Here is a 15,345-nt window from a genome sequence, read left to right on the forward strand (position 1 = left end):
ATCTTCTATTTCTAAAGATGCAGAAACCAAATAAATTTTTTATTATTATTCTGCATCAAATTATTGACAGAAACACAAGGAAAATTCAGGTATGAGTATAAGTCCACAAAGAGGCAGCCTCAAAGGTATATCCTTTTGACTAAGGCTGAGTACTTAGTTATCTTTTATGATCTTTTCCCAAGTTACAAAAACTTTGAAATAAAATAATTATATATAAGCCATTAAGTATTTTCAGAAAATAGGAGATACCAGCTGAACTAGTTGAACTGCTACATCTAAATGCTTTCAGTTATGCTTTGGAAAAGTGCTGTAGGATTTTATTTTGTAGTTATTGTTAGCTCTTTAGACCAGGGGTTGGCAAACTATTGGCAATGTGCCTGTCCTAGCCCACGCCTATCTTTGTAAATAAAATTTTACCAGAACATAGCCACACTCAAACGTGTATGTGTTGTTTGTGATTGTTTGCCACTCTAATGGCAATGTTGAATGGTTGCAACAGACTGTGTGACCCACAGAGCTTTAAATATTTACCATCTGGCCCTTTACAGAAAAAGTTTGTCAACCCCTGAAATAGATTATCGAAACTTATAGAATAAAATATCATAAGGATTTATTCAAGATTTTTCTTCCCTTCCATATCCATGTAATAATTTACTTATTTGACTGCTTATTTACTTATTTCTCCACTGGATTATTAAGCATTGTGAAAGCAAGAGACTCTTAAGTTTTAGGCACCATCATGTCCTAGCTCTAGAATAATCCCTGAACGTCGGTGTTCAGTAAATGTCTAGGGCCTCCCTGGTGGCGCAAGTGGTTGGGAGTCCGCCTGCCGATGCAGGGGATGCGGGTTCGTGCCCCGGTCTGGGAGGATCCCATGTGCCGCGGAGCGGCTGGGCCCGTGAGCCGTGGCCGCTGGGCCTGCGCGTCCGGAGCCTGTGCTCCGCGACGGGGGAGGCCACGGCAGTTAGAGGCCCGCATACCGCAAAAAAAAAAAAAAAAAAAAAAAAAATGTCTATTGAATAAGTGAATTACATGGAAGAAAAAATAACAATGTCATCTTCGTATCCTACAGGACAATGGCCAGTAAATACAACTTTTGCATATTTTATGGTTTGTTTAGAAATACAGTAGAAAAAGAAAGGAATACCCCTGCGTCTTTACTGGTCTTCTTTGCACCTTTTTTTCCCCCAAACATACCAGATTTGAAATTGTCATCAAAAGTGCTCTGTTGCTCAGTGAAATATAAAGTTGATCCTTGAACAACTGGGGGTTGGGGTGCTGACCCTCCACGCAGTTGAAAGTCCACACATAGCTTTACAGTCAGCCCTCCATATCTGTGGTTCCACGTCCATAGGTTTAACCAACCGCAGAGCTCTCGTGGTACCTATTTATTTAAAAAAATCCGCCCGTTAGTGGACCTGCACAGTTCTAACCTGTGTTGCTCAAGAGTCAACTGTACTCCCAAATTTTCTTGTATCCACAAATAACAAGTTTTCTTTTTTTTCTTCTAAATTTATGGAAGATTTGCCAATTAAATTTTCTAGTGTTTTTTTTTAAGGTGAGAATACCTTTAACATTTTTCTGATTATACATGTTCATTATAAAATTAAAATTTAAAAAGAAGATAATATAAAACATCCTATATTCTACCACCCAGAGTAACAACTGTTAAGATATTTTTGGTGAACATCTTGATAATCTTTTCAATCACTTTCTAATTATCTTTGCAGTATCTCATATATGTTTAAAACCCTGAGTGCTTTTACCGGCAGAATGTTATGTCAAATTATAATTTTGCTATTTACATATCTGACATTGTCTAAAGGACGGAGCCAAATATAAATACAGGAAGAAATGCCTGTATACAATATGATATATAATAATACATAATATATTCACAGTATATGTAACGCTATGAAAGTTTTGGGAAGCCACAAAATATTTCATCGCAAAGAGCTTTTAAAGATTGAGGGGCTTCCCTGGTGGCGCACTGGTTAAGAATCCGCCTGCCAATGCAGGGGACACGGGTTTGAGCCCTGGTCCAGGAAGATCCCACATGCCGCGGAGCAACTAAGCCTGTGTACCACAACTACTGAGGCTGCGCTCTAGAGCCCATGAGCCACAACTACTGAGCCCACGTGCCACAACTACTGAAGCCCGTGCGCCTAGAGCCCCTGCTCACTGCAACTAGAGAAAGCCCGTGTGCAGCAGCGAAGACCCAATGCAGCCCCCAAAATTAATTAACTAATTAATTAATTTTTTTTAATTAAAAAAAGAAAGATTGAAAACAAAGTATCAGAGGGCTTCCCTGGTGGCGCAGTGGTTGAGAGTCCGCCTGCCGATGCAGGGGACACGGGTTCGTGCCCCGGTCCGGGAAGATCCCACATGCCGCGGAGCGGCTGGGCCCGTGAGCCATGGCCGCTGAGCCTGTGCGTCCGGAGCCTGTGCTCCGCAACGGGAGAGGCCACAACAGCGAGAGGCCCGCGTACCACAAAAAAAAAAAAAAAAAAAGTATCAGAGCACAAAAACAAGTCCTATGGGAAAATGCCAGGATTTCTAAAATAACTGCGAGTGACCATGTAACATTTATAATAATACTGCTGTTAATTTGCTTTAATTCATTTTTCCTTTTTAAATTGTGGTTTTACCACGAGTAGTTGCAGTAGAGAGAGTAATGTGGCATGTATGATTTCTGTGTTCTACTTTTTTTGTTTGTTTGTTTTTGGCTGCACTGCATGGCTTGCAGGATCTTAGTTCCTGACCAGGGACTGAACGCCCAGGCCCTTGGCAGTGAAAGCCCAGAGTGCTAACCACTGGACTGCCCGGGAGTTCCCTATTTCTGTGTTCTAGATATGGAAATAGATTCAGAGAAGTTAAATAACTTCCCAAGGTCTCACAGCAAATAAATGGTGGATTTTGAAGTAATATTCAGGTGCGTTTTTGGTAAACTTAACTTTTTCTGATTGCTTACTATCCTAAGCACATTATGTACCCTTTTTTTTTAATTTAAATTCACATTTTCTGGTGTCCGTTCTACTATTCTTCTCTGCCTCTAGAAGAAGAAACTCTATTTAAATGGAAAAGGAGACATTCCATAGCCCTCCAGAAATATATTTTCAGTGGTCTTTATGGAAAAAAAACTGGGATATGGAGGCATAATCCTGTATTTTTATTTTTTTCTTGAGGACACTGGTGTATGTTTCTTAGTGCCTTTTTATTTCCCTCTTCATTTATAGCCAGGATTTATCAGACTTCTTAGTCTCATGATTCCTTTACACTCTTAGAAATTATTGAGAACCTAACTTTTGTTTATATTTGTTATATACATTGTTATTTACCATGTAGAAATTAAAACCAAGATATTTTTTAAATCAAAAAAGTTAATGTTAACATAAGTAACATTTTTATGAAAAATAACTTTTCAAAAAAATTTAGTGGCAAGAATGGTATTGTTTTACATTTTTCAAATCTCTTTAATGTCTGGCTTAAGAAGATTGCTCGATTCTGCTATCTGCTTCTTCATTCAATCTGTTTCAGTATCTAAGTTGTGTAACCTCTGGTAAACTTCATATACTCGTGAGAGGAGAGTGAAGAAGGCAGATAACATCATTTTGGTATTATTGTGAAATAGTTTTGAACTTAAGAGCCCCGGAAGGGTCTTAGGGTCCCTGTACCATACAATGAGAGTTGCTGCTCTAGACAGTAGACACAGTGATGCGTGTTGAGGACACAAGGCCTAATCTATCCTCTGGAATTAATGGGAGCCAAAACCAGAAAAACAAAGGAAACAATTGATTTACAAAAGAGTCTAATACATTCATTCTATAAATTTGTAGTGAAACTGATCAAGACCCAAAAAACAGACAAGATAACTGCAAGTTTTGATAAGTGCACTTAAGAGTGCAAAGGAGGAGCTTCCCTGGTGGCGCAGTGGTTGAGAGTCCGCCTGCCGATGCAGGGGACACGGGTTCGTGCCCCGGTCTGGGAGGATCCCACATGCCGCGGAGCGGCTGGGCCCGTGAGCCATGGCCGCTGAGCCTGCGCATCCGGAGCCTGCGCTCCGCAACGGGAGAGGCCACAACAGTGAGAGGCCCGCGTACTGCAAAAAAAAAAAAAAAAAAAAAAAAAGAGTGCAAAGGAGAAAGAATAGAAGACCAAAGATACCTCCTTTAGACAGGGTGACCAGGAGAGGCCTCTAAAGAAGTGACACTTAAGCTGAGACCCAGCCACGTGGAGAGAGAGAGTCCTCTGAACTGGGAAGTAATTTAGAGCTGCCTTAAGTTATTTATTTCCTTGTTTATTATCTGCTCCTCCCACAAGGATATAAGCTCTCTGAGGAGTGGGTCTGTTTCTTCGTTGTCCATTGTTATATTGCCAGCACCTCGTACAGTACGTGGCACATAGGTGCACAGTGCAGATTTCTGAATGAGTGAAACAAGTCCTAGAGAGCAGCGAGCAGAGGGAGAGGGGCACAAAGTAAGGCTCAGGGGGCAGTCCCACGAGGCTGTGTAGGCCATCAGAGGTTAGGGTTGTATTCCAGGCACATTGGGAATTTAGAACAGAAGGAGGACATGTCCCACTTCGGTTTAAGGCTACTTTTTCAGCTGTATGGAAGATGGGCTGGAGGGGAGCAATAGTGGAGTGACACCACGTAGGCTTTTGCAGGACTCCAGGTGAGAAATGACAGCCTGTACCAAGCAGTAGTGATAGAGAAAAGGGGCAGAATCAAGGTGTATTTTGGACCTGGCACTGACCCGACTTGCTAATGGAATTAATTTGGAGAATGAGGATAGGAAGTGACAACTAGATTTACTTCTTGAACACCTGAGCAGCTGGTGCCAGTGTATGGAGATGAGATGGTTCATGGGCCTAGTGTGGAAAAGACCAGGTCAGGAGGCAAAAATCAAGGGTACTCTTATGAGTACAGTTAGTCCCCTCTTACCCAAGGCTTCACTTTCCAAGGTTTCGGTCACCCACAGTCAACCTTGGTCTGTGAATATGAAATGGAAAATTCCAGAAATGATCAATAAGTTTTAAATTGCACACTGTTCTGAGTAGCGTGATGACATCTTGGCCGACCTGGGACATGAATCGTCCCTTTGTCCAACGTATCTCGCCCCTTAGTCATTTAGTAGCCGTCAGGGTTATCAGATTGACTGCCACAGTATCACAGTGCTTGTGTTCAGGTCACCCTTATCTTACTTAACAATGACCCCAAAGCACACGAGGAGTGATGCTGGCAATTCATATATGCCAAAGAGAATCCATAAAGTACTTCCTTTAAGTGAAAGGGTGAAAGTTCTCGACTTAGTAAGGAAAGGGAAAAAGTCATATGCTGAGGTTGCCACCATCTTCAGTAAAAACAAATAGGAAAAAGAAATTTGTGCTAGTTTTGCTGTCGCACCTCAAACTGCAAAAGTTACGAACACAGTGAGTTGTCATACAAGATATTTTGAGAGAGACCACATTCACATAACTTTCATTACAGTATAACTGTTCTACTATTATTAGTTATTGTTGTTAATCCCTTACTGTGCCTAATTGGTAAAATAAACTTTATCATAGGCATGTATGTATAGGAAAAACCGGAGTATATATAGGTTTCAGTACTATTTGTGGTTTCAGGCATCCACTGGGGGTCTTGGAACTTATCTCAGGTAAATATGGGGTGTGTTCAGTTTGAGATGTTTGTTTAACACCTAAATGGATGTGTCAGCTAGACACTGTGGATATTCAAGTCTGGAATTCGGAGTAGAGGTCAGGGCTGGACACAAAAAGTTGGGACTCTTAACCGTAAAGATATTTAAGTTCATGGGAATTGAGGCAGTCACTTAGGAAAAAAACATAAGAGAAATGTCTCAAGGCCAAGCCTCGAGGAACCCCAACATTTAGGTTGGATAGAGGAAAGGGAGCCAAAAGGGGGAGTGAAGAGTGGCCAATGAGGTGGGGGGAAAACCAGGAGGGCAGTTGGTGAGGATGGATGCTCTCCTCCTTCCTAGGTGTAAGAGCACATACGAAGAGCAGAGAGTACATTCGGGGGTGGGGGGAGAAGCCCCAGAAAGAGGCTTGGCTGGAGGTGAGGCTCTGTCCAAGTCTTAAAGGGTCTGTAGGAGTAATCCTAGCACAGATGGGGAAAGTAGGCATTTTCTAGGCAGAGAGAACAGGTTTGACCAAAGTCCTGCAGACAAGGAGCAGGGAAATGAATACTCGAGGAAGTTACGAATTAGAACAGGAGGAGATGATGAGCAATGAGGCTTGAGAAGTGGGCAGGAACCACCAATCAAAAAGGGCCTTCCATGTAATAGGGTTGGAGGACTTTTTATTCCTTATTATCAAGGTAATAAAACGCTCATTATAGAAAATATGTAAAAACAAGAAGTCAAAAAGGAAACCACTTCCCAGAGATCTTATTATCTATCTTCCTATACATTTCCTTACATAGTTGACACTCTGTATGTTTTACAGCTTTTTGTTTTTATATGTTTTGCTTAAGAAGTTTTGTTAAACACTTCTCCATGACACCAAAGGCTTCATAAACATCTTTTTTAATGACTAGACACTATTTCATAACGTAATCAAAACAAATTAATTCCTTTAATGTTCTGTGTTTATTTCCAACATGTCAAACTTACACTGAATGCTTTAAAATATTTTTGTATTTTACACAAATTTCTTTTTAAAATCCTTGGTAGACGTCAAACGGCTTTCTACCGAACTTTCGCAATTTACTCTTGGCAGACTTCTGCCTCAGATTGTTTAGAACACCATGGATGTGGTGCGACGACTGGATGGGGGCGGGCTGGGGGGTGGAGACCGGTGTGGGCCCGGTGAGAGGACCTGGGCGTCCCGCAGCCCGGCTACCGGTGTGGAACGTAGCCTGGAAGGTCGTCAGAAACGCAGAACCTCAGGTCCCAGTCCAGACCTACCTAATTCCAACCTGCATGTTAACCAGATGCCCAGACTCCTCTGTCCATTCAAGTGTGAGAAGCACTGATCTAGAACAGTGGTTTCAGATTGCACACTTAGAATCACCTGGGGAGCTTTAAAAAATTCCAACGTCCCGGTTGCACCTCATTCCTATCAAATCTCCGAGAGTGAAACCAAAAAACAAAAGCTGCAAGTGATCCCAACGTGCAGCCAATTTTGAGAACCTGTGATCTAGGGGCGTAGGGTGGACGGAAACTTAACAATGGCCTGTTGGGCTCAGGTGGCTGAGGAGCAGGTATGAGAGCGAAACGTACTCTGCACCGCATAGCTCCGCTCTGCGTTTGCAATTTTGTACAACGTACACGTAGCGCCCGTGTAGAAGAACTAACAAGCGTGGGAAGGCCTAATGTCGGTACCCTGAATCGGGCGCTAAGCCAGCCAGGCCAGGGCAGGTGGCCCTTCACCTAGGCGAGCGCTCCCCGCCCCCGCGCCCCGCCCCCGCGCCCCGCCCCCGCGCCCCGCGCCCCGCCCCTCCGAGCGCCCGGAGGAGACTTGGGGCGCAGGCGCACTCGCCGCCGCGGCTGTGTCGGCCTCCTCTGACGTCAGGACGCCTCGCGGGTTAGTCCCCCGCCCTGGCCCCCGAGTTCCGCGCGGGCCGGGCTGGGGCGGGGCGTCGGGCCAGCTGAGCTATCCGGTCAGACCGCGCCAGTTTGAATGAAAGCTCCTCAAGATGGCGGCGGCCGGGGCCGAGGCGCGAGGAGGTGAGGGCTGGAGAGCGGCGCCCCGCACTGTCCCCCGTCCGCCGAGCAAACTCCCGAGGCCCGGGAAGCGGGGCCGGGACGCGCGGGCCGGCCGGAGCGCGACGCGGCGAGACGCCGCCTCCCGCGCCACTGACACCGCGGCCCCCAGACGCGCGCCGCGGGCTCCTCCCTGCCCCCGGCCCCTGACCCTCCTCGCGGCTCGGCCCGCCCGCTGCCCTCAGTCCCCTCCCGCGCCCGACCCCCGCGCGGCCCGGCCCGCGCGGCCCGGCCCCCGCCGCCCGCCGCGCCCGAGCGCCCTTCCCGCGGGGCAGCCGTGCGGGGGCGTCCGGGCGGCCCCGGCGGAGCCCGGCGCGGCTCGAGGTCCGTGGGCACGCTGGGGGCGCGACTCCTTTGTGGTGGTTTGAGCGGGACGTTTGCGGTCGGGCTGGCTTCGGAACTGGGGAGCGGGAGGACCCCGTGGGGTGAGTGTGACCTCAGTGTCAGAGGAGCGGAGAGAGGTCGGGGCAGAGGTGTGAAGGCTAAGCGAGGAAATAAGTGAGGATGCACCCCGATGCGGACGCACCGGGAGGGGCGGTTCCCCGTTGCCGAGAACCCCAGTGAGTGGGTACTGGCGGCGGCAGCGCCTGGCTTACGGGAATCGGTTTTCCTCCCCCTCCCCTCCCGTATCTTGCGAGGTATTTATGTGGACGCCGAAGAATTCGGTGCCGAACGTGTGTTTGTGCGCGCGCTGAAGGACGGGAACTTTCGCTGCCTTCTAGAATTGAAAGGTATTTTCCAGCGCTGCGCCTCTCTGCGTGGATTATGAATTCATTACCCCCCCCCAACTTTTCCTCCGCTAGGGGTTAGTGTTGGAACTAGTGTCAAGTTTTCGTGGTGGTCATGAAATGTTTAATCTTACCAATGAATTCTTTTTCTGCCGCGGGGGGCGGGAGGTTTGCAGTTTTTTATGTTCCAAGTTTTCTTATCCCCCAAAACAGCATTTCCGTGGAGGGTCGCGTCTTGAATCCTCGTGTTACTCGGACTGGGTGAAAATGGTAGGAACGGCAGACAAATCCACGTTGGGTAGATAGTCCAGAGGAACCTCCTCTGCATGTGATCCGCATAATGAGGTTACCTTTTACACAAAACATCCCGAGGTTATTTCAATAGAAGGGACTTAAGGGGTCGTTTCTATTCTGCCCCTCCCCTCCTCCCAAACCACCACTCCAAAACCAGCAGACTTTCCCCCCAGATATTTTGGGGGAAAATCTTGGTCTAGAATCATGCGTCCTTTTTTGGAAGGGGTTGGGGGCGCGTGTGGAAATCGTACTTCAGGGTTTCTGACCGTGAAATCCTGGTGTGAGGTGGGGAGGGCGAGGGGAGATTATAGGAAGACCAGCTGTTGTCTCTTCCCTGGAAATTACCTCCAACGCAAAAGATTATCACCACTACCTTGGAGAGCTACCAAGTAAAGCCTGCGTTTACTGATAAATTTTGTTTGGTAATCCCAGTTTACAACAACCCTGCCATTTTTTTCAGCGAAGCTGAAACCCAGAAAGATGGAAACCTCCCTAAAATCATGCGGCTCAGTGGCCTGGCGGAGGCTGGGTCAGAGGGCCTCTTGATCATTTCTGGTGCTTCTACTAGCGCTAGCCATAAAGCCAGGTTCATGACCTGTTTCTAAATATCAGTTTGTGTTAATATACTTTAAATGCAGTAGCGTAGCATACTGGTTACAGGAATTTGAGGGTAAAATCTTCCGCAGCAGAGTTAGTTACTGGCTTCTACAAGGTTGATCATGAGGACAGCTGATTTTCTTCAAGCTTGGTGTGTGGATTATGTAAATTGAATACTCTCTGTATTGTCATTCTTGGCTTTGAAAGCAATACAGGAAATGAGTAGTAACAAAACTCAATATACTCTCCGTTGTTTTATTTTAACTCCTGGGTTTATTGATCTTGATAATAATACATTGCAGCATGGGCAAAATCGGAGTTAAAATTTTATGCAGCCTTCCAAAATGGGAAAAGTAGGCCATGTGATGTATGAGTATGTAACTATAGAATTAGATTTCAGTTAGATTTCAGTTCGTATTGTTCAACTAAGAATCTTACATTGTTACTTTTTAACAATGTAAGATTATTTTAAAATATATTTAAGATGTATTTCTAACAATAATGAGTGTGTCCTTGAGATCTACATTTTATTAAACGGGCAATTCTGTGTAGAATACAATGAAAAAGTCAAAAATATTATCTCGACTTTTGCATCTATATGTAATCTTATGCAAGCTTATAGACATGAAACGTTTTGTTCAGGGGGCCTAGTAGAAATTGACATCAGTTAAACACGTAGGGTAGAGACCCATGAGAAAATCCAGGAAGATCAATTTACCAAAAGAGTTCTTTAATGGTTAACTTTTTCTTAAAGATGTGTACATGGTTTCTTGTCATATGAATTTTTAGTCTTATAAAATTGCCAGTTGAAGGGTGGGGATATAGAGGTCTTGAGTTTTCCCCTTTTTTTTTCTTTTGGTTTTTTGTTTTGTTTTATTTTAATTGAGTAGCTATTTCACTAGTAAAGAATTCTATTTTCTTATTGTAGCTTGGTGTGTGCCTTGCCTAGTTTCACTTGATACTCTTCAGGAATTATGTAGAAAAGAAAAGCTCACATGTAAATCGATTGGAATCACCAAAAGGAATCTAAACAATTATGAGGTGGAATACTTGTGTGACTACAAGGTAGTAAAGGTAAGGCAAATATCTAGACCCTTAAAAGAGACCTAATCAGACTTCAATTCAGTATTTCATATTTCTGTGACATAAAAAGAACCTTAAAAGCAGAACTCTTCTTAATGGTTAAAATTCTTGGCCATAATAAAGTTATGTCCTATCATCTGTTTTGCCAAATAACATTGAGAGGTTTTTGAAGCATAAAATGTTCTTATATTAGAATATTTCAAGGTGCTCATATCAATATCATTCTACATCCAACTCTTGATTATCTCCAGGTGGATTTTACCAGAGCAAATGTTGTATCTGAGATTGGCTTCTCCTGCCATTCATTGTGCTCCTGAATCATGTTTCCCCACTATCACCTGAGACGAACCTAAAAATTCAAGCCAATTGTAGCGGTACTGAATCTCCTCAAGAAGCATCACCGTTTGTATTTCCTGCCATCCTGTCAAACTCCTGCTAGTAGTGAGGTTCTGTTGTGCAGTAGAATGGCCTGGAGTTCACAGCCATTTCTAGGCTTCGTCTAGAACCTCATGACTTCAGCAAAGTTATTTAACTTCTCTGGGCCTCACTTTGTTTCTGTTCCTCTGCAGGGTTGTTCTTCAAGAAGCTCTTTCAATCTAAACCTTACAATATATTTTTGAGTAATTCACCTTTCTGTAGCCTATGTCCTCTACAAGAACTCTGTTTCAATTAATTAATCTGTCAATTCTTGCAGATGAATGAATCAGGAATCCTGTTTAATTCTTTGTTTTCCTTCTTTTTCATGCTCCATGTGGATTCAGTCATTAAATCCGATTCTTCCTTTGAAACATCCATCTTCTTTTGGTATCACTGACTTCCCCACTCAGTGGGATTTTACGACGAAGCATTTCACCTCCGCTCTCAGCAGTCTTCAGCCCCAAAACAACCCTGTCATCTGCCCATTCAGCTTATAAACCCGGCCTGACCAGTCTAGCCACAGGTGTCTTGTAATCACACTTCTTGGTTCCGTTACATATTATTTCTATTCTTGCACTGCTCAGTTCTACTTGACAAGCTTTCTATCTTTTGCTTGCTTCTTCCATTTCTGTCATCAGTTTCCCCAGATCTTATTACTTTTCTGGACTTCTGACTCTGTCCCTCACCCTCTCGTATTCAGCTGCAGACTTCTGCCTCACTGGATGCTTCAAGGATGAACTCTCAACTTACCTTCACACCAGGGATCTGTATCTGTGTTCATTCTTTCAGAGGTGTCACCATTTTTCTTGTTTTCTTCCTACCCATCCCCTTTAGGACTTTGCTTAATCTCTGATGTCTTTTTTGTATCAAGCACTGTTTTTCCACTGCTTTATCTTAATCAATAAACCTATTCAGATCTTCCTTACCCTTCTGAAATCTTTCTTAGGTCTTCCCTCCCCACTCAGGCATTTCCTGTCGTTTCTTTCTACTTCATTTCCTATTAACTTTTTAAAAACGGCTTTATTGACATATAATTCACATACCCTACAATTCACCAATTGAAACTGTACAATTCAAAGCTTTTTGTACCCTCTCAGAATTATTCTAAAACTTGTTGTGGAGATGGTAGCACATTTTCATTACCCTAAAAAGAACCCCATACTGCTTAGCCATCACCCCCCAAACCTCCCCATCTCTTTTCCCTGCTAACCCTAGGCGACCACGAATCTACTTTCTGTCTCAACAGATTTACCTATTTGGACATTGCATATAAATGGAATCGTACAATATTTATGTGATCCTTTATGATTGGCTTCCTGCATTTAGCATAATGTTTTCAAGGTTCATTCATGCTGTAGCACGTATCAATACTTCATTCTTTTTTATTGCCAAATATTCCATTGTATGGATATAGCACATTTAATTTATCCATTCATCGCTTGATGGACATTTGGGTTGTTCCTGTTTGGGGGCTATTATAAGTAATGCTGTTATAAACATTCATGTACAAGTCTTTGTGTGGGCATGTTTTCATTTCTCTTGGATATATACCTAGGAGTTGAATTGCTGGGTTATATGGTACCTCTGTGTGTAACCATTTGAGCAACTGTCAAACTGTTTTGCAAAGTGACCGCACCATTTTACATTCCCACCAGCAGCTTATGAGGGTTTCAATTTCTACATCTTCACCAATACTTGTTGTTACTGACTTTTTGATGATAGTTGTCCTTGTGGGTATGGAGTGTCTCATGGGTTTGATTTGCATTTCTCTGATGGCTAATGATGCTGAGCGTCTTCTCAAGTGCGTATAACTATCGGTCCGCAGCCTGTTAGGAACCAGGCCGCACAGCAGGAGGTGAGCGGCCGGGGAGTGCGCGAGGCTTCACCTGCCGCTCCCCATCGCTCGCGGCACCGCCTGAACCATCCTCCCCCCGCCCCCACCCCAATCCATGGAAACATTGTCTTACACAAAACCGGTCCCTGGTGCCAAAGAGGTTGGGGACCGCTGCTTATAGCCATTTGTATATCTTCTCTGGAGAACTGTCTATTCAGATCCTTTACCTGGTTTTTAAAATTGGGCTGTTTGTCTTTTTATACTGAGTTGTAATAGTTCTTTGTGTATTCTAGATAGACCCTTATCAGATACACAGTTTGCAAAAAAATTTCTGCTGTAGCTTGCCTTTCCACTTGTTACTGACTTTTTTTTTTTTTTTTTTTTTGTGGTATGTGGGCCTCTCACTGTTGTGGCCTCTCCCGCCGCGGAGCACAGGCTCCGGACGCGCAGGCTCATGAGGCCATGGCTCACGGGCCCAGCCGCTCCGCGGCATGTGGGATCCTCCCAGACCGGGGCACGAACCCGCGTCCCCTGCACCAACAGGCGGACCCTCAACCACTACGCCACCAGGGAAGCCCTGTTACTGACTTTTTAACCCTCTCTGTTCTGATTGACGGCTGTCAGTGGCCTCCTCAAGGCCAAACTCGAGGACCTCAGCTCTTACTGTGCCACTTTGCAACACCTAACACCGCTGGCTCCTCTTTTCTTCTCTGAAACTCGTGTCTTGGAGAGACGGCCTAGGTGCTGGTTCACGTTCTGTCTCTACCATGTACCCGTTGCGTGACCTTCAGCACGTTACGTAGGTTCTCTTTCCTTTGCTGCTTCCCGTACAGGATGAGGGTCATTACAGCACCATCTCGTGGGGTTAGTGTGAGCGGGGACTGACCTGTGGTGGTCACGCCGTAGAGGTGTGTACTGTCATCATTGTTACTCACCTCTATCTCCACTTCTTTTCGCCACCAGTTTTTCTAACTGTTCTTCCTGAATCTCCTTTACAGTCTCTTACCTGTGCTTCTGGAGTGTTAATACATAATCTCCAAGGCTCTGTCCTTGGCCCCCTTCTCACCTTGAAGCTGCTCTGTAGATGACCTCTTTCCCAGTGGTTTCTACTTATATCTGTCTCTTTGCCTCATGACCCTCAGATCTTTGTGAGGCATTGACTTCTTTCTGAGCTTCATTTCAAGCTGGACACCCTACAGGTACCACATTCAGCATATTCAAACCTGTACCCGTTTTCCTCCCTCTAATCTGCATCCTGATCTAGTGTTCCCTACCTTGTTTGACAGAATCATAATACTCCCAGTTACCTAACCTTATAATTTCATACTTTTAAAATTCTTCCTTCCTCCCTACCCTCTAAATCTAATAGATCATCAGATTATGTGGTCTCTACCTCTCTGTCTTTTCCTGTTCATTCCTGTTATACTTGGACAGAGTAAGTTACCAAGGAGTCTGTGCTTACATTGAAGGAGCTGCCAATTTTCTCTCTTATGCTACAGAATTCTGAGTATTATAGTTCACTTTGGGTCACTTTTGCTACTACTTTCTCCTTCATCCTTCTCCTTTCGGTTCCTTGCTTTGGAATAAGCACCCTTTGCACACTTATGTCCTCCTACAACCCACTTATATTCCTCACTTCTTATCCTGCCTCGCACAGATAACTGAATCTGTAAGCCAGTAGTACTTGAACGTACCTCTACCTTTTCTGTCTGTCTGTCTATCTGTCTCTCATGTTCAGGGCAGGTGAAAGATCTTAACACCCTATCCTTTTCTTTTTGTTTGTTTGTTTGTTTGCGGTACGCGGGCCTCTTACTGTTGCGGCCTCTCCCGTTGCGGAGCACAGGCTCCGGACGCGCAGGCTCAGCGGCCATGGCTCACAGGCCCAGCCGCTCCGCGGCATGTGGGATCCTCCCGGACCGGGGCACGAACCCGCGTCCCCTGCATCGGCAGGCGGACTCTCAACCACTGCGCCCCCAGGGAAGCCCTATCCTTTTCTTATATGTTCCCCTCCATTTAGCTCATGAAAGACACTGTCTCAGTACCATCTTCTTCAAAGCCATTACAGTTGTTTCTGAAACACAGCTCTGATTGCATTAGGACCTTCCTTTAGCCCTTTAAGTGGCTCCCTGGTGTCTGCCAGTCTAAGCTGAGACCCTTTGGACTAAGGCTGTTATCATCTGGCCACCAGCCCCCTTTCCAGCTTGTGACATACCCTACTTGTAACATATCCTACTTGTGTGTTCTCTTGTAGCATTTCCTACTTCCTTACCACATTGATATACTTGTAAATTCTTCCATGTAGCTAAGGTTTACTGAGTATCTGCTAAGAGCTAAGCACTCTTCTAAGCATTGAGAATTTAGCTAAAAAACAAACATAGCTTATATTCCAATACCTGAACACATCATGCACCTTTGTGCCCTTTTGCTTTTCTCATCCATTTCTCTCTTTGATATATTGTTTCCCTTCTCTCCTTGCAAAATCTGCATGGCCTGCAAAGTTCAACTGAAAGGTTACCACCAACCGTAGAGCTTTCTTCCCTTCCCCACCTCTAGCAAAATTAATTGCTTTATATTCAGGACTTATAAAGCACTGTTCTTGTCATTGTTCTAGAGCTGTTCACATTTTGTAGCTTTGTTTCATACCTGCTGAACTGTCAACAATTTGAGG

At 44.6% G+C, this 15,345-nt stretch overlaps 1 protein-coding gene across 6 annotated transcripts in view; it reads left to right on the forward strand.

Annotated features, from left to right (window-relative positions):
• The first annotated feature begins 7,554 nt into the window (after nt 1–7,554).
• Nucleotides 7,555–15,345, forward strand: part of SUV39H2 (SUV39H2 histone lysine methyltransferase) — a 29,961-nt gene continuing 22,170 nt past the window's right edge. For 2 of the 6 annotated variants that reach the window (XR_009531821.1, XM_060097768.1), the window contains exons 1-3: nt 7,555–7,688; nt 8,363–8,455; nt 10,272–10,417. Coding sequence is in view for 2 of the 6 variants with exons in the window: in XM_060097768.1 (XP_059953751.1) it covers nt 7,658–7,688; nt 8,363–8,455; nt 10,272–10,417 (270 nt within the window). In the remaining 4 variants the exon portion in view is untranslated. Of the gene's footprint in view, nt 7,689–8,362; nt 8,456–9,116; nt 9,136–10,271; nt 10,418–15,345 lie in introns of those variants that run through there. The other 4 variants (XM_060097769.1, XM_060097772.1, XM_060097770.1 and 1 more) reach the window with 4 other exon arrangements.

Source organism: Mesoplodon densirostris, chromosome 4 (assembly GCF_025265405.1).
Source record: "Mesoplodon densirostris isolate mMesDen1 chromosome 4, mMesDen1 primary haplotype, whole genome shotgun sequence".
Classification (NCBI taxonomy): Eukaryota; Metazoa; Chordata; class Mammalia; order Artiodactyla; family Ziphiidae; genus Mesoplodon; species Mesoplodon densirostris.